This window comes from Tetrahymena thermophila (genome assembly GCF_000189635.1).
Source record: "Tetrahymena thermophila SB210 genomic scaffold scf_8254653, whole genome shotgun sequence".
Taxonomy (NCBI): Eukaryota; Ciliophora; class Oligohymenophorea; order Hymenostomatida; family Tetrahymenidae; genus Tetrahymena; species Tetrahymena thermophila.
In genome coordinates this window covers 217,954-238,178 of record NW_002476421.1, presented here as the reverse complement: position 1 = coordinate 238,178, position 20,225 = coordinate 217,954, and the positions used below count along the sequence as shown (strand labels likewise).

Below are 20,225 nucleotides of genomic sequence, written 5' to 3'. Positions count from 1 at the left end.
ATTTGCAGAGAGTCAAAAGTTCAAGTCTTGGTTTTTAGTGTTTTCGGAATAACTAAAAAAATAAGCATCTATTCATATCAAACGCATTTCTGATTATTTTATTACTTGTTTTTTATAATACTTATATATTTTATTATTTAGTAATTTAATTATCATAAAAAAAGCATTTATTACCATTAATTACCCTTATAAATATAATTTAAGCAGTTAAAAATATCAATTCGTATAAAAAAAATATTTTCTTAAAAAAGTAGCATTTGTAGATTATAAATTTAAATTTTCAAAGCAATAAACAAAATAAAAATAAATTTAATCATTTTATACAAATATTTTTTATATTAAATTAGTATATTTTAGATAAATATCATTTAAATATTCATTTAGATGCAGTATTTAAAGAAAGTTGTAAGAAGAATTAATCGGCTTTATTTTTTTTAAGTGTAAATTTTAATTAATTAATAACCATATAATTTTTGAGCTAAAAATAGATAAAAACTAACGAAATTATTATTAATATAATCATTGAACTTTAAATAAACATCTAACTAAATAGAAGACTACTTATATTGGCTGAGCAATTTTCGTATATTAATTGGATTTAAAGTTAATATATAGCTCATATTAAAATAGTAATGGCTATAAATCGGAACTTGATCTTAGTATAAATTTGGTTTTAAATAATAATACTTCGAACAAAATATTTAAACATCAGTTTTTAGCACAAATAAGCACTTTTTGAAAACTTTTATTCAAAAATAAACTGTTTTTTTTGATGTTTAAAATCTACATAAAACAATTACTTGAAAAATCAATTGACTAGAGGATTAGCTGGATAAAACTATATAAATTAAATTAATTTAATGAGTTCTTAATATGTTTCAGCATATTAATCAACCTTCTTATTATTTAAATTAAAATTTGGCAAATTCTTCGTTTAAAGGTAATTAGGGCTTATTCAAACCACAAGTAATTTGTTTGTTTATAATACATATTTCAATATAATATTTAGAGCAAAATACATACTAATATTAGCAAGTACCTAGTATTTAGTTTCCTTAATGAATTAAAGAAAACATATAAAAAAGCTAATTAATTAACTGTTTATTTTCATTTATTACATCTATAGTTATAAAAATAGTATTTAAAAATATTTATTATTTTAAGTTTTACTGAATAAAATATTTATAATCTTTAATTTTTTTAAATAATTAATAAATTTTAAAGTTAATTTAAATAAAGAAAATATTTTTTAAATCATAAAATCAAAAAAAATATTTGTCGTTATTGGATTTTATAAAGTAGAAGAAAATAGATTGTTAGTGAGTTTTTCAATTAATTTCTAAAATAACTTTTAAAATAAAAATTTATGAAGTAATCAATTGATAAATAATAATAATTGTTTATTAATCAATTAAAATTTGGCAAAGCTCCCTAAAATAATTAAAAAGAATGCCTGATGAAATTTTTGATTTCCTATGCAATTAACTAATTTTAAACAAATATATATTTGTTTTATAAATTTTAAAAAATAAAGAAATATGTTTTACTAAATACTTTGATTCCTCCAGCAGCTATGCCTAAAGGAGGTAATTAATTAGTGTGGGTAAATATTTCTAATTTAAGACAAAACACTTATTTTGGCATTTTAGAGTCTCTTAAATTAGAAGAATTAAGGTAATTACTTATAATTTTTCAAAAATGAAAAGGTTCTTTCTTCAACTTTATTATTTTTTAGATAAAGAATAGGTAAAAATTATTCATTTTATAAAAAAAATTGTTGGTATACTTCTGAAGAATAATGTGTAAATAAAAATTTTTGATTTAAGAGAAAGAAAAGGTTTTTTTTATGTTCTGCTTTTCAAAGAGTGATTAAAAAACATTCATTGGTTTTTCAATAAAAGAAAGAGTCAGTAAGCAGAAATTGATTGTAATTAAAACAATTCAAGTAATTAAATTAAAATTTTTGCACATACAACTTTCTCTTTCATCAGTTTTGCAATAAAAATGATAACACTTCAATAAAAACTCTTAAAACATTTCTAAGTAACCTTTAACTTGAATGATAAATAAATCAAAATTATTTCAAATTATTAAATTTATACTTTTTCTAAAAAGTTATTTATTTCTAAAAGCAAAAGCTATGACTAATTCATCATAGATTACAATTTTAACAACTATTATCATTCAAATTTACAATAAACACTAATCTCTAATTTTAAGATAGCTTTGAATTAATTAACGCCTAAAGGTGTTAGCAATCAATTTTTTGAAAAGAGAGCTAGAAAAGATTAAGAATGCATTTTATCTAAAAATAGATAAATAATATATCATCTCAACTTAACGGACGACCTAAAACTTGCATTTATTAATTAATAATCTTTATAACCATTTCCATTTTTCTTCAAATTTTTTTTTGATTAATAAATATTACAGCTAAAATTATATTCATTTAATAAAAAAAAGTTATTTACATAAATACTTATCCATATTTTTTGTGTATCCTATGTAATTTTTAATACTATGAATTATAAATTTTGTTTATGTAAATATAAAAACAGTATATCTATCATGAATTTGTTGTTTTTTATACATGACCTAAAAAATAAAGTTACTGAACCGAAAATATTATTTCTTTGAATTATTCTTGTGATTAATTATTGGTAAAATAATAATGAAATTCCTTTAATTATTTAACCAGCTGTTGATTGATATTGTAATTTAAAAATTTTTTGGAAGAAATTTATTATAATTAATTTAATTAAAGATAAAGAAAAACAATTAAATAAGCTATAAAAGTAAAAATGATTAACAGAAGCTTGTGCAAAAACGAATCTGTTTCCCCGATAAGTTCTTCTAAGTATACTTCTTATTAGAAAAAATTCGATTTTTAGAACATCTAAAAGTTTAAAGTTGAAAATAAAAATCTTAACTCTAGTATTTCTCCAAGATAAGAATAATCTAAAACAAATCAATTTTTAAATAATTCAAGCACCAGTAAAATTCAAAGTCCTTAAAATAAATTCAACTCCAGTAATCAGTTTTAATCTTATCAATCCCCAAAAGCATAAGATACTAGATTAAATGATTAAAAAGAAAGCTAATTAATTAAATAGAAATCTAATTAATATAAATAGAATTCTTTTTAATTATCATTTCCTCATAATAATAAGAACAATAATGAATAATAAATTTTGAGAGACAAATATCAAGTTAATAAAAATAAGACCCATGAAGTGAATATTTTAGAAAGTGATTCTGACTTAGAAGAGGAAGTCTCAATCTGGTAAGAAAATTAACTTTAGACTAACGGTGTAGACACTGATTAATTTGTTGATTGTAGAGGAGAAAAATTAGATTTTTATTAAATATACAGACTACGCTCTGCGCTATACTAGCCAACCTATGTTTCCCGCATAGATACTATCACCGAAGTGTAAAATCTTTGTTAACATTTTAATAAAGATATAACAATTTAGTAATTATAGTAATAATAAATTTATCTTGATTAATATTATGAAATTCAGAAAAAGAAAAACAGCATTAAAAATTAAAAAATGCAATAATTACAGAATAACCAAAATATCAAGGATTTTACATAAAAATGTTAAACTGAAAGAATTTATAGACCAATGTCTTCATAATAATAAAATTACATTACTTCTACAAAATTAAAATAATAAATTAACTATATTGAAAAAAATTAAATTTAAAAAGATAAAAGTGAAGTTCTTTAGAATTAATCTGAAAGAATTAAAAAATAATAAAAAAAAGATATTTAAAAATCAATTGACAAAAAAGTAAAAGGACTCAATTAATCATAGAAATAATTATAGCAATAATAAAAATCTAAAAGAAGACAGAAAATCAGTATTGACTAAGAATAAGCATAAATGATGATGCAAAATAAGATGATTCCGATCAAATAAATTAGCTTATTGGATGATAATGATGATGAGCATGATGACGAGACTGCTAAAACTGATTATAGTTTCTATAATACCTCATCAAAATCTAATAGTCGATTAAGTTAATCAAAAGATAATTCTATTAAATGCTAGTAAAGCAATTACAATCAAAAAACTATAAAAATATCAAATTAAGATAGGTAATAAGATTTTAAAGAAACTGCAAAATCAGTACTTTCCTATCTTTAAAAAATAGTTTCTATCCCAGTTAATTATGGTCACTAATATTTTTAAAGCAATAAACTCCATAACTTAACAGAAAAATTTATGAGATAGTAACCAAACAAAAGAGATTTAGATAATAAATAGCCAAATTGAATTTTAAGATAAAATATTTATAAAATTAAATTATTTATATGCTATCAATTCTTATTACTTGTCTCCATATTTTTCTTCTAACATATTTACTTTGCTCAAATAAAAAGTAATAAAAATTATCTAATTCAAACTTCCGAAAAATTTTTATTACCTTTTTCGTGATTTGAAGCATTATGATCCAATCATTCAGATACTTTTTCTTATTTAATATTATAAAAAAATATGATTAAATTAGTTCAAGTTTTTCTTTTTTTTGATATTATTTTAAGAATATAAGTTAGTTATCAGACTCACATATAATTTTTCATAAAATATCTATGTCAGTATGAATTAACATAATGTTATTCATATTTTTGATAGTGCCACACCATACATTTTTTTTAATTAGCTAATTTCAAATTATATTATATTTAATAGATAAAATTTTTAAAGCTCTACCGATTAATTGATATATTTATCACAATAAAATTACATCAACTATGTATATAAAATATAATATCAAATACAAAAATAAGATAGATTAAAATTTTTTTCACAATTATTATATCAAATGTTTACTTCAGTATATTAATAATTAAATGCCTTTTTTATTTAGGATAGGCTGTATATATACTAATGAATGTTTAATTAAAAGAAATTTAGTATTTTTGTTATTAAATAAAGTATGGGAGGTTTCCTATTTGCTATGACAATATATTTATGAGATTTTAGCAAAAAAATATAATTTATGAAATCCAATAACAATTATAATTTATAAAAACATAAGTGTTGTGAACATATTAATTAATTATAACTAAAGTCACTTACTTAATTTACTATTCAGTTTAATAAGTTGAATATTTTTATACAATTAATATTTTAGTTAGTATCTAAGTTTTTGCTCATTACTAAAATTATATATTATAATATTTTTTGCATAGAAATTAGTTTAATAGTTTGTTTTATAATTATAGATAAATAAAAATTTATTTATATTAATCACACACAAAAAAATAATTTTTTTTCTCCTAAATTTTTAATGATTACTTTTACATGATAAAAATTTGAATCTATTAAATTCCTAACTTTGTTTATATTAGCTTTTAAAAGCAGCTTGAGTTACTAATACAGAACTCTGCATAAATTGATTATCTTTATTAATTTGGTTCTTGATTAATTGAAATTTTGAAGAATTTATCAGGCTTTAAATCAAAAACAGAAAGGGTCAGTTAATTATAGTTTATTATGATTGAAATAAATAATTTAAGGAATCACTGAATTTAAAAAAACCAAACTACTGATTTTTAATTTCTTATTGTTTTTTTAAATCACTTTTGTAGATAATGTTATCACAATCCAAAACAAATAAACTGCTTTTATCAAGTAAAAGTGTTAGATTTAATCTTTATTTTGAATAAATACCAAAGAAAACTAATTGTAAAGTAGTTTTCATTTTAAAAAAATACTATTTTATCTAATATAAAATTGATACATAAATATAAATTGTTATATTTTTTTTTAATTTTAATTTCAATTTTACTAATTAAAATCTTATTTTCATTTACATAAATTCTAATTTATTGATTTTTTTGTTAGATTATTTAATTTAGTATTTGAAAAATTTTTTTAGCTGCAATTGGTTTAGCAAGAGATTGTCTTTTACAGACTAGAAAGTATTGATTTTCCGGTTTCTGTAAATTATTAGTTACTTAATTATTTTTCATTTTTCAAAATTAGTTACTTATCATCAGTACTTATATCTATTTCAGTGTTTTTATACTCTTTTTATAATTCTTATTTGTTATAATATTCAGAAAAAGCATTATCAAGGATTTTGTTTTGATTTGTGTATTGACAATTATAACCATCATCATCTTCATCATCATCATAATCATCATCATCATCCGTTAGGTCTATATATCTGACTGGAACTATTTTGGTTTGTATCAACTTCGAAATTTATTCTTAATAAATATTAATTTTATGTCTTCTTTAAGAATTATATTATTATCTATGCTACTCTTGTGATAAATAAGATTCGCATTATAAATTTTTTTCTTTTTCTTTTTAAAGATCATTGTTTTATAAATATTTTTGAATTTTCTCAAATTAATCATGGAGTAATTCTTTTTGAGGTTTATTACTTAAATTTTTTTGTTATTATTTACTTATCTATTGTTTTTACTTGGTAGAATTAAATTCATTTTTTTCATATGAAGTTTTAGATCTCTCAATTCTTTATGTTTAACATTTTTTAATAAATTTCTATTAATTTTGTTTATTTTACTATTGTTAATTAGCGTAATTTTTTTTCTAAATTTCATAGTATTTATCAAGATATGATTGTTGTTATTATAACTACTCTATTGGTATTTCTTTATTAAAATGCTATGATAAAATTTATACATCTTAAATAGTATTTATGGGAGACTCACAAGTTTATTAGTATAAAGCAGAGCGCAATCTGTAAATTTAGTAAAAATCTAACTATCCTCCTCTACTATCAATAAATTAAGTTTTAAGTTTATTTTCTTCCCATATTGAAATTTCTTCTTCTGATTCTACATCACTTTTTAAATTATCATCATCTTAAGTTTTATATTTTTTATTAATTAAATAATGATCCCTTCTTTATTAAGAATTCTTATCAAAAGATGATTTTTGCTAAAATGAGCTTTCTATTTTTGATAAATTAAATTTTTACTAAAATTAATTCTTTTCTAATTAATAACTCGATTTGTTATTTTTGGTCTTTGGTGACTGATTATTTTAAGAATTAAATACAAAAAATTTGTTTGTTTTAGAAGGGCTTTGAATTTATTAGCTATCTTAAGATTGCTTTATTTTAGGCTATATATGCTGAGGAGAAAGAGTAGAATTAAGTTTTGTATTAATATGTTGAATATTAGGCTTACAGAGACTCAAAAGTTCAAGCCTTGACTTTTAAGTGCTTTTAGAAAAACTAATAGGAGAGCGGCATTTATTTTTATCAATTGCATTTCTCATTATTTTTAAGCTTTTTTTTATAGTACTTTAGATTTTATTATTTAATCATTTAATTATTACAAAAAGAGCATTTATTATATACTAATCACCCTTACAAATATAATTTAAGCACCTAAAAATATATTTTCCACCAATAAGTATAAAAAAATATTTTCTTAAAGCAATTAATTGTAGATTATAAATTTAAATTTTCTAAGCTATAAACAAAATAAAAGTAAAATTAATCATTTTAGACATCTATTTTTTGTATTAAATTAGTATATTTTAGATTAATAACTGAGACCATTTTTATGCATTTATTAATAATTTATATATCTATTACTTTTTAGATAGATGAAACATTTAAAGAAACTTATAAGAAAAATGAATCAGCTTTATTTTTTAAAGTGTAAATTATAGTTAATTAATAACCATACAATCAATCGTTCAGCTAAAAATAGATAAAAACTAAAATAAATTATTGTTATTATAATCATTGAACTTTAAATAACTAACTAACTAAATAACAGACTGCTTATTTTGGTTGAGTAATTATCGAACATTAATTGGATTTAAAGTTAGCATAAAGAGCATATTTAAATTGCAAAGGTTATAAATAGGAACCTTAGTATAAATTGAATTTTAAGTAATAATACTTCGAACAAAAGATTTAAACATCAGTTTTTTAAATAAATAAGCACATTTTAAACCCTTTTATTGAAAAATAAACTGTTTTTATACATGTTTAAAATTCACATAAAAAAATTACTTAAAAAAGCGATTCACTAAAAAATTAGTTAGGTACAACAATATTAATTAAATTATTTAAATAAGTTCTTATATAATTTTTCAACATACTGACTGACCTTCCTATTATTTAAATAAAATTTTTACAATTTCTTTTTTCTTATAAATTAAATTACATAAGGCAATTAGGATTTATGTAAGCCAAAATTAATATCCTAAGAATTGTTTGTTTATAATATATATTTATTTCAAAATAATATTTGAACAAAATACGAATATTATAAAATAACTAATAAATTTACTAGTATTTAGCTTCCTTAGTGAATTAAAGTAAACAAAAATATTAAAAAACTAATTACTTAACTTTTTTCATTATTACATCTATATTTATAATAATAGAATGTAAAATATATTTATTATTTTAAGTTTTATTTAATAAAATATATAAAATCTATGGCTTTTGTAAATATTTAATACACTTTAAAGAAAACTTAAGTAAAAAAATATTTTTTAAAATGATAAAATAAAAAAAATGATTCATTATTTATCAATATTGGATTTTATAAAGTCGAAGAAAATTGATTATTTGTGAATTTTTAAATTAATTTCTAAAATAACTCTTAAGAGAAAAATTATGAAGTAATCAATAGATAAATAATTAATAATATTTGTTTAAATCTATCAATTAAAATTGATAAAAGTTATCTGAAATAATTAAAAACAAGAGCTGGTGAAATTTTTGATTATTATATTTAAATAATTTTAAGCAACTATATATATTTCTTAGATTATTTATTGAATAAAGATATATATTTTACTACTTTGATTCCTCCAGCAGCTATGCCTAAAAGAGGTAATCAGTTAGGGTAAATATTTAGCTATTTTTTCTTTAACTTTATTATTTTTATGAAAAATTATTCATTTAATTAAAAGAAGAATGATGGTAGATTTCGAAAAATAATGTGCGAATAAAAATTTCTGATTTTTGAGAAAGAAAATATTTAGTTATGTTTTGTTTTAAATGAGTGATTAAAAAACAAACATTGATTTTTCAATAAAAGAAAGAGTCAGTTAGCAGAAATTGATTTTGATTAAAGCAATTCAAGTAATTAAATTAGAATAGTCACAAACCAACTTTCTCATTTTTGAGTTTACAATAAAAATGAAAGCTCTTCAAAAACTCATAAAATATTTTTAAGTACGCTTTGATTGTATATAAAATAAATCAAAATTGTTCAAAATTATGAAATTTATAATTTTTCTAAAAAGATACTTTTTTCTGAACTCAAAAGCTTGGGCTTATTCGTCTTAGATTACAATTTCAAGAACCATTATTATTTAAATTTACATCTAACACTAATCTCTAATTTTATTGAGTGTTGAATTATTTAAAGCTAAAAGTTGCAATCAATAAATTTTTTGAAAAGAGAACTAGAAAAGATTAAGGATGCATTCTATCTAAAAATAGATAAACAATATATTATCTCAACTTAGCCGATGACCTAAAATTTGCTTTTATCAATAATCATTATAACCATCTCAATTTTTCTTCAAAATTACTTTTTATTAATATAGCAGCTAACATTATTTACTTATTAAATAAAATATAGTTATTTACTTAAATACTTATCGAAATATATTTTGAGTATTCTATGTATTTTATTATGCAAATATAAAATCATTAATTCTTTGATTACAATCATGAGTTTGTTGTTATTTATACCTGACCTAAAAAATAAAGTTACTGAACCAAAAATATTATTCTTATGAATCATTCTAGAGATTAATTATTGGTAAATTTATATTAATAAAATTTTATAACCATTTAAATCAGTTAGCTGTTGATTAAACAATCAGTAATTTAAAAATGTTTATGGAAAAAATTCATTATAATTAATTTAATTAAATAAAAAGATTAACATCAAAAAAAGCTTTTTAAAATTAAATATGATTAACAGAAGCTTGTGCAAAAACGAATCTCTTTCACCAATAAACTCTACTAAGCAAATTTCTTAGTGGAAAAAATTTGATTTTTAGAATGTCTAAAAGTTTAAAGTTGAAAATCTAAATAAAAAACTTAACTCTAGTATTTCTCCGAGGCAAGAATAATCTAAAACAAACTAATTTTATAATAATTCCAACAGGAGTAAAATTCAAAGTCCTTAAAATAAATTAAATTCCAGTAATCAGTTTTAATATTGCCAATCCCCAAAAGCATAATGTCCTAGATTTAATGATTAAAAAGAAAGCTAACTAATTAAATAGAAATTCAATTAATACAAATAAAATTCTTTTTAATTATCTTCTCCTTAAAATAAGAATAATAATAAATAATAAAATTTGAGAGATAAATATCTAATTAATAAAACCCATGAAATGAATATTTTAGAAAGTGATTCTGACACAGAAGAGGAAGTCTCTATCTGGTAAGAAAATTAACTTTAGACTAATGGCGTAGACACTGATTAGTTTGTTGATTGTAGAGGAGAAAAATTAGATTTTTATTAAATATACAGATTACGCTCTGCTCTATACTAACCAACATATGTATCCCGCATAGATACTATATTTGAAGTGTAAAATCTTTGTTAACATTTTAATAAAGAGATAACAATTGAGTAATTAGAGTAATAATAAAGTTATCTTGATTAATATTATGAAATTCAGAAAAAGAAAAAGAAAATGAAAGATTAAAAGATGGAATAATTACAGAATAAACAAAATGTCAAAAATTTTACATAAAAATGTTAAACTGAAAGAATTTACCGACCAATGTCTTCATAAGAATAAAATAAAATTACTTCTACAAAATTAAAATAGTAAATCAATTAAAATCAAAACAATTAAATTTAAAGAGAGTAAAATGAATTTCTTTAGAATTAATCAGAAAGAATTCAAAAATAATAATATAAAGATATTTAAAAATCAATTGACAAAAAAGCAAAAGAACTCAATTAATCATATAAATAATTATAGTAATAATACAAATCTAAAAGAAGACAGAAAATCAGTATTGACTAAGAATAAGCATAAAAGATGATGTAAAATAAGATGATTCCGATCAAATAAATTAGCTTATTGGATGATAATGATGATGACCAAAATGATGAGACTGCTAAAACTGATTATAGTTTCTATAATGCCTCACCTAAATCTAATAATAGATTAAGCCAATCAAAAGATAATAAAAATTCTATTAAATGCTAGTAAAGCAATATCAACCAAAAAACTATAAAAATATCAAATTAAAATGGATAATAAGATTTTAAAGAAACTGCAAAATCAGTACTTTCCTATCTTTAAAAAATAGTTTCTATTCCAGCTAATTATGGTCACTAATATTTTTAAAGCAATAAACTTCATAACTTGACAGAAAAATTTATGAGACAGTAACCAAACAAAGGAGATTAAGATAACAAATTGCGAAATTGACTTTTAAAATAAAATATTTATTAAATTAAGTTATTTATATGTTATCAATTCTTATTAATTGTCTCAATACTTTTCTTCTAAAATGCTTAGTTTGTTCATATCAAAAGTAAAAAAAATTATCTTATTCAAAATTCTTAAAAATTTTTGATTCCATTTTCTTAATACTTAAGTATTATCATTCAATCATTCAGATACTTTTTTCTCATTTAATATTATTATAGAATATGATAAAATTAGTTTAGTTTTTCTTTTTTTGATATTAATTTAATATAAGTTAGTTAGTTATCAAACTCATATATAATTTTTCATAAAATATCTTTATCAGTATGAATCAAAATAATATTATAATATTGCTCATACTTTTGATTCTGCCAAACCCTTACATTTTTTTAATAATTCACTAATTTTAAATTAATTTATATTATAGTTAAAAGGTAAAGTGTGTAAAGCTCTACCTATTGATAGATATATTTATCATAATACAATTATATCAACTATCTTCTTTTTATAAAAAATGTACCGTATGGTCTCTTAGTCAATAGATCTTCTTATATATGATAGTTCTTGAATATAAACACTAAAATTTTTATAAATTTTAAAAAAAGGCCTTAATGTTTTGGTGACTTTTTATATGAACATTTGCACATTATTTATCAAAAAGTAAAATAAATGAAATTAGATTTAATAATACTACAAAAAACATTAATGAAATACTAAAAATAAAAAATGCTTTTTCTTTTCTTTCGACTTATTGAATATTGAATAGAGAGAAATATTTTATTTATTTTACTAAATTATAAGAAAATTTATAAATTAATCTTAAGCAAATTTTTTCATCATACATTTTATAAATTAAGTCATAAATTGGTACAGCTCTGTTAATTATAATTACGAAATTGCTATTCAAGTTAATAATTATTTAATTCTTCTTAAATACTTTAATTTTTTGTTAATGTTTACTTTTTCTAAATAGCTAGTTCATTGATAAAATTATTATAGATAATTTTATCATCTTCTAAGATTAGATTAGAACTAGATCTGTTAGTTTGAATGAGTTTAGATTCTTAAGCAGATTATGGCTCATTTTATATTTCATACTAGCTTTAACTAACTCTAAGGATGGTTCCCCAGTTTTAGCTTTAATTGTTATAAGATTAACTTTTAATGACTTACTCTTACACTCTTTTAGCCTTTCTTAAAATCCTTTTTTGAGGAGAGTCTACCTCAGCCATAAATGATATTAATTATCTGCTATCAGATTTAGAGGGGGATTAATCATCTAATTTAGTTGGAGATTAATCATTTAATACATTTTCTTGTTAAACAGCACTCTAAATATCTTTAAGCATAGATGAAATTCTTTTTATTTCTAAGTTTTAATCTTCTTCCTTTATTTTCTATTCACTATGAGGTACAATTGTAAGCTGTTTCTTTTTCATTCTTTTAAACTTAAGATAAACTTTCCTAACTTCTAAATATATTTCCTTAAAGCATGATAAAACCTCTAATATTATTATTAACGAAAAGGATGAAAGAACTACAAAGCATAAAGCTTAAATGATAGATTCTTAATCCTAATCTATTTAGTACAAAACTAAGACAAAGATATGACTGATCAAGAAAAAAAAGCTATCTAACCCATCCTTCACATTAAAAAAATTCTTCTTATAAGGTTTTATTTTAAAGATACTTAGTAGTTAAATGAAATGAAAGATTATTATTAATATTATCTAAGATAACGGAGATATTTGAATTGCTCCAATGATTACAGTATAGTAGAATTTTCTTACATATAAAGTAATTTGATAGTAATTAAAATTTAAACCTTTAGTAAGATGCTTTATTAGTTTCTAGTTAACATTTTTGTAAATTAAAATTGCAAACAAAAATGGTATTCCTATTCCGATAACACCAATAGAAAACATAACGTAATTTATTATTTCTACGCTATATCTTGCAATGTTTATACTATCTAATTGTAAGATAACTGAAAAACTCATATCTTAGTAAACTATCCAAGCTAAATCTATTAAAAAGCTGAAAGGGAACAGCTTACTTTCAACTTTACTTATAAGATTTTTTATTCCTTTAAATGATTAAAATAAAAGGCAGAGAATTCTTAAGATTATTTTTACAGCAAAAATAATAATAATCAAAGATATTGTATCGCCTTTTAATGAAAAAAAATAAAATAAGTAATAATTAGATAATAATAGCTAAAAAATTAATATTTAAAAAATATTTTTAGAAATTAAATTAATCTTGTTATTTTACCCATATTACTCAAATAAAAGCCTTGGATATTCTTTTCTGATATTTTATGAGGGGTTTCGTATTCAATTTCTTCATAGTGATCAATATACTCAAAGAAGTTAGGAAAGGGTATTTTAAAGTTTTTTTAAGATGATAAAAACGTGTCTAATGTATTTGAAGTTCTTGATTATTTAATTTTTATTTTATTTAATATTTTTAAAATTTATAGCTAATGAATGAATCTTAAATTATAAAACTAAATAGTTTAATAATAAATTTAACTTTTTAGATTGTTTTTTATGAATGTTTTGATGAAATTATTTAAAAAAACTATAAATGAATTACTTAAAATCAATGAAAGAAGTCATGTAAATTATTTAAGATATGTCTAAAATAGAAGAAATCATCCAAAAATTCCCTGATAATATTAAAGGAAATATAGCTGTAATTGTTGCAGTAGAAACAGCTTAAGTAGCTGTTTCTAAACTCTGAGTAATTGATGGATTTTTATCTTTTTCTTGCCCCTAAATCTTCATGTTAATTGATTACTATGTTTCTTAATATTTGCCTATTTGATCATTCATTGATACCATAACTTTTAAAGTGTCATTTATTTATTAATCTGTGCTTATTGTAATTTTAAAGGAATATTCATCTTAAGTTGTTATATTGTAATCAAATTTATTTTGTAAGTCAGGAATATCAACCTTCAAAGATTTCTAAATATCTTGTAGAATGAATTTATTCTTGAATATCACTAAGATTTAATTGTTAGCTCTACTAACCAGTTAAAAAGAAATATTTTCTATGCAGTTTCCATTTTAATCTCTAATTTAATTGTTATTACAACTTGGGATGCACTTGTTATTAAAGATATCAAAATTTACTAAACAAGAGGAGCATTAGTCAATTTAGTTTTTACATTCTTGGCAATTTTAAGATGTACAGGCAACACATAAACTATTTTATTATTAATAGCCAGGACCACAAGATAAAACACATTAATTTCCTTTTAGAAAGTAATTATTTTAGCATAATAAGCAATTGTTATTGCTATCACAGCTTTTACAATAGCTTGTAGAGCATTATTAGCATTTATTTTAAACATTGTCCTAATAATATTAATCTGGACAAGTATTTAAACACTAAGAATTTTAAAGTAAATAGAAATTGGGTAAACATTTATTGCATGATGTTGAAGAGGTACATTAAGAACAGTTTGATAAGCAAGCTTAACATATGTTGTTATTATCAGAATAATACTAATCAGGGCAGCTATTTAAGCATTGTGAACTTTAGTATAAATAAAAATTGGGCAAACACTTGTTACAATTCGTTGAAGAAGAGCATTAAGAACAATTTGAGAGGCATTGCTAGCAAATATTATTATTATCAATATAGTATTAATCTGCACAAGTAGGTAGTATGCACTGAAAATCTTTAGAAAGTACATAATTTGGCTAACACTTGCTACATTAAGTTTAAGAATTGCATTGAAAACAGTTAGCCATGCATTATTAGCAAGTATTATCATTATCCGGATAATATTTATCTGGACAAGCAACTAAGCACTATTAATTTTAGAATAGATTGTAATTTGATATACATTTCGTACATTATGCTGAAGATGTGCATTTAGAACAATTTGGCAGACATTACTAGCAAATATTATTATTATCTGGATAATATTTATCTGGACAAGTAGCTAAGCACTATTAATTTTAGAATAGATTGTAATTTGATATACATTTTGTACACTATGCTGAAGATGTGCATTTAGAACAATTTGGCAGACATTACTAGCAAATATTATTATTATCTGGATAATATTAATCTGGACAAGAGTTTAAGCATTATTTAGTTGGATCTAAGTAAAAATTGCTTTAGCATTTAGAGCATTTACCAGTTTAGTCACAAAGTAAGCAGTTATTTGGGCATTACTAACATATATTGTTAAGATCTTAAAAATATCCATCTGGGCATTAATCTTAGCACGATTTTTTATAAAGTACTTTCCCTTATTAGCATGTTAGACAGGTAGTAGAATCAGAGCAAGTTTTACAGCTTTAGTTACAATTTAGGCAATTATTATTTGTATCCATGTATTAATTATCTTAACAAACACATTAAAAATTTGAATTGACAGTAAGAGTGTTAGGGAAACAAGACATGCATTTGCTAAAGTCATTATCTAAGCATGTTTAACAAGGTGAAATGCATTTTTAAAAATCAAATGTGGCACTAAATGCTAGATTATATAAAGAAATTATTTATTTCAATAGCAAATAAAACAAAATTTATTTACTGTAAATTATATTTTTGTTGTCATAGAGAATCAATTAATTTTAAAACTATATTTTAAATAAAATATTTTTTTTTTTTTTTTTCTTGAAATAAAAGTCACTCAAAAAAAAATTAACAATAATATTATAAAATAAAATCTTTTATAACTTTCGCTATAAGATGAATAAATATAAATAAAGAAAGAATTTAAATTTGAAAAACAAATTTATTTTATTAAATTTTGTTAAGCAAAAAAATTAGTTATTACTTTTAGATAATCAAAACCTAGAAATTTTTAGTTAATATTTCCAAGATATGTGAAAGTAGAGTCATAAACTATTAATTTACATTTTATGAATGGTTAAATTAATAATAAAAATGAATGAATAATTTGATACAAGTAAGAGTCCCTTAATCAATTACTGCAACTGCTTAGCCTAAAGATTTAAAAGTTGCTGTATTGCTAAAATTCATCTATTTTAACTATTCAAGTTTATTATCTTTATACTGAAGTATGTAAATTGTAAGTTTATTGCCATCATTTAAAGAGGCCAAAAAAGTCATTTAATTTAGAGGCTTTTTGATTTAGAAAAGAATTTGATAAAAATATTTGAGATATTAATTAAATATACGGTTAATGGCTAGATAATTGTAATATTTTAAGGAGATAATGCAAATACTGCAACGGGAGAGTATTAATGAGCAATGTTCTTACTTGTCTTATTCCATACTAATTTGAATTAAAAAAGAGATATTATTTTTAAAAATATTTATTTATTTTAAGAATTACATGTTAAGAATTTTGAGCACGCTGAAATCATAATATTGTTATCCTTAGATAGATATATTAATAAAAGATTTTAATAGAAAAGTTAAAAACTATTTATTTTTTAAACCAAATTATTAAAATACTTCATCGTAAAATAGACCAGTAGTTTAATAAGAATTGCAACCAAATGATTAAGGTTGGCTAAGATCACTGACATTGTATACTAATTAAACATAAATAAAAAGATTAGCTTCTATTTGATGATTGTTCTAATAATTTTACTTCTCATGTATTAGCTATTACTTGCGAGTACCTTTAAAAATTTTTTTAAAATAATATAAATAGATCATCAAAAATAAAAAAATATTCTACATGTTGATCAGAAAGCCTTTAGAAATAACTAACATTAGTAAAAGCAATACTATTTTATGATATTATCTGATTTCCTTACAAGATATATACTAAAAATTAATTTAGAGATTGAATATATATCTAATATTTCTTATTTTAAAAATATTAATTCTTTCTTACTTTCTAACTTATTAAGCCCTCCTGCGAATCTTTAATCCTTATTTTTTAAAGCATAGAATTAATTTCTATTTAGTTTCATATTGAATGATTTCTTACGTCTATTCTTACAATTGATTAACAGGGAATATTCGAAGTTGCTATATTCTAAGATGAAGAAGGTGGCTAAATAGACCAAGCTTTTATTTTTAGATTTGACAGATAGATAGGTTGATAAAAGAAGTAAAAGATAAATAAAAGAAACCTTATAATTTGATGAAATCTATACAGACAATGTAAGTATTTTAATTTAGAAAAGCAATAGATCTTATTGAATTATTGTTTAGATTATTTATCTAAACAGTTGGTTGACATAAAATTGTTTAGAAATTTATCGCTATCACTGCAACTAACGCTATTTTAAATATCAATAATTCACTCATTTATTTTTAATGTAGTGTGAATATTTTTGTGTTTGACTTTGTTTGTTTGTTTTCCGAAATCTTATTACTTCTTTTATATTTCAATTAAAAATTTTATAAACTTAATTTAATGGTTTTTTTTGAAGCAACTTGAAACTTATTTAAATTAAGGAATTCCATCTATTTATCCTGAATATGTTTTCAAAATAAGCTTACAGAAATACATATTGTTATCAGTTCTTCAAAATATAAAAAACTATATTTACTTTTTGATTAGGATCATAAAAATCAAAAAATGAACATTTCATTCTAACAAATACCACCTTTTAGCTTTAATTAATCACTTTTATAAATTAATTTTTGTCCATGAATTATTGTGTTATTACTTCTTTGCTTTTAAAAATAAACGCTATTTTAGCCATTTGTTTTTCATAAGATTGAAAACTGAAATGATAAATTAGTTTTATTGTTTAATTTGATATTTAATTTAACCCTGATACAGAATCTTTTTCTTACACTTTTTAAAATTTTAAATATTTTATTTTTTAACAATAATTTCTCCAATATATCAAAATTATATGTAGAAATGTTATTTCGCTGTAGATAAAATTTTATTTATATTCTACTAATTAATTTATTATTACTTTTAAATAAATCGATTTTAATTTCATTAAATAATAAATAAATAGTATTTTAAATTTATTTTATTGTAATATATACCTTAATAGTTACTCAAATTATTTATGATAAAATTCTATCTTGTTATAAGCCAGAAATTATACTTAATATAATTACTAAACATTAATAATATAATAGATCCTAATAAATGAAAACTTAGAGTATGTAAATAAATACTTTATATAAATATTTTAAAATTTGTTATAAAATAAATTAATTGGATAAAAAAAATAATTTTTTGTTTTCCTTCAAAATACATGAAAAGTGGTAAAAGAATTGCTTATTTGAAAGAATTTTTTCAATATTTAATTTTAAAGATTAAACAAATAAGTTTGTAAATATTTATTTATTTTATAAATAGATTAAAATTATTCAAAATAATCTTTTTATAAATAATTTAAATTCTTTTTTGAATATCACTCAAATACAACTACAAAAAATAAATGAGAAATTAGAAAGGTAAGAAATTTTTATGAAAACAATTTTGTTTATTTAAATAAAAAAACTGGAATTATTTCACTCTAATTTAGTTTTTGTTTGCTCTGATCTATTTTTCTTTTTTGATCTTATTATTAAGAAAGTAAATTATTTGTATTTGATAGGTTTTGTGGAACTAATATTATTATATTTAAAATTTATTATTACATTTGTTGTTTGCAAAGCTACTCAGATAATTAAAACACTTAAAACAAAAAAATTTAATGACAAAATGAAACCCTATCAAATAAAGAAACAAAAATATCTAATGAAATATTCAAATTTTTAAAAGTATTCATAAAACTATGATATGTTTGAAAAAAAATCGAGTTATTAACATGTTCTTATATTTAACTAAAATGGTAATCAAACAAATTAATCAACCTATTGACAACGAATTATATTTTTTTAAGTTTTTTATAGATAAAATTTAAGTTAGTAACCAACTTTCTTTTCGAAAAATAATACGTAAAAAATAAATAAATTCAAGACAATATACCCATGAATTTTACTATCTCAATAATCTATGGCTTATTAATTTAATCGAATTAAAAATTGGCAACCGCATAAATCTATGTAAATAATATTAAATTACTGGCGTATTATAAATTATATAAAAAAGTTATCTAGTACAAAGAGGATGAGACTCATTTTAAATTAAAATGATAACAATTATAAATAATTTTATGTTAAAAAGTTAAGTTTATCTAGTATTAAATTGTTAGTATAAATAAGAAATTGTAAAAATAAATTAAGCAAAATTAATAAATTAAATTAATGATTAACTCAATAATATTATATATATATATTATAGAAACTAATTGCGTTATCTCCACAGATTTTTAATTAGTTTGTTTTTCAGGTGTTTTATCAATTTTTCTTAGTTGCTTTGTTAAAGAAGCTAAAAATCACTAGCTGATTATTATTTTTTGCTGATGAATGTTTACTTATTTATGAATAAGTCACACATACCACTCATAAAGACAATAAATAAATATCAATGGTTGGATATTATTTATTTCAAATAAGAAATAACAGAAGAAGCTGCATTTGTAACGCTTTACTATCTTAAATTTTGAATCAAGCTAATATGTTCATTTTTTTTATCAATTTGATTTTGATTAAGTTCAGAAATTTAATATTATTGTTCAGTTTTTCTTTCATTTTAAATTAGATTGGATCTAGGCGAAATTTCAGTACTTAGATCATCTTAAAATAGACTATTATCTTACAGTGTTATTTATTTGATTGGAATTTTTTTATTTTCGATTAGTTTTCCAGTTTATTATTAGATTATTCTTACCTTTTTTCTACTTTAATTTGATTTATTTTAAAGAATTAATTTCTTTATTTATTGATCTTTTTTGCTAACATCATCTTATTATTTGTTATCATTTTGCTTAAAAGTTT

General features: G+C 20.7%; 5 protein-coding genes across 5 annotated transcripts in view; 2 read left to right on the top strand and 3 right to left on the bottom strand. All coding sequences in view use genetic code 6, as the record gives it.

Annotated features, from left to right (window-relative positions):
* Nucleotides 1-2,801: 2,801 nt before the first annotated feature.
* TTHERM_00643420 (hypothetical protein) lies at nucleotides 2,802-4,283 on the top strand (the record flags this gene model as incomplete). Its single annotated transcript, XM_001015361.1, has 1 exon — nucleotides 2,802-4,283. One exon carries the CDS (start codon nucleotides 2,802-2,804, stop codon nucleotides 4,281-4,283), a length of 1,482 nt encoding a protein of 493 aa, XP_001015361.1.
* Nucleotides 4,284-5,819: 1,536 nt separating this feature from the next.
* On the bottom strand, nucleotides 5,820-7,268 carry TTHERM_00643410 (hypothetical protein; the record flags this gene model as incomplete). The annotated part of the gene is made up of 1 exon (XM_001015360.1): nucleotides 5,820-7,268. One exon carries the CDS (start codon nucleotides 7,266-7,268, stop codon nucleotides 5,820-5,822), a length of 1,449 nt encoding a protein of 482 aa, XP_001015360.1.
* Nucleotides 7,269-9,941: 2,673 nt separating this feature from the next.
* On the top strand, nucleotides 9,942-11,426 carry TTHERM_00643400 (hypothetical protein; the record flags this gene model as incomplete). The annotated part of the gene is made up of 1 exon (XM_001015359.1): nucleotides 9,942-11,426. One exon carries the CDS (start codon nucleotides 9,942-9,944, stop codon nucleotides 11,424-11,426), a length of 1,485 nt encoding a protein of 494 aa, XP_001015359.1.
* An 857-nt stretch (nucleotides 11,427-12,283) lies between these two features.
* Nucleotides 12,284-17,341, bottom strand: TTHERM_00643380 (hypothetical protein; the record flags this gene model as incomplete). Its single annotated transcript, XM_001015357.2, has 12 exons — nucleotides 12,284-12,930; nucleotides 13,701-13,861; nucleotides 14,025-15,927; nucleotides 15,985-16,030; nucleotides 16,231-16,298; nucleotides 16,361-16,538; nucleotides 16,595-16,692; nucleotides 16,753-16,795; nucleotides 16,875-16,954; nucleotides 17,014-17,044; nucleotides 17,104-17,192; nucleotides 17,263-17,341. 12 exons carry the CDS (start codon nucleotides 17,339-17,341, stop codon nucleotides 12,284-12,286), a joined length of 3,423 nt encoding a protein of 1,140 aa, XP_001015357.2.
* A 2,865-nt stretch (nucleotides 17,342-20,206) lies between these two features.
* The window catches only part of TTHERM_00642380 (hypothetical protein), a gene marked incomplete at both ends in the record, with an annotated part of 1,080 nt that continues 1,061 nt past the window's right edge, over nucleotides 20,207-20,225 (bottom strand). Inside the window, one exon of the mRNA XM_001015356.3 lies at nucleotides 20,207-20,225. This exon is cut by the window's right edge and continues 1,061 nt beyond it. Coding sequence (XP_001015356.3) covers nucleotides 20,207-20,225 — 19 coding nt within the window.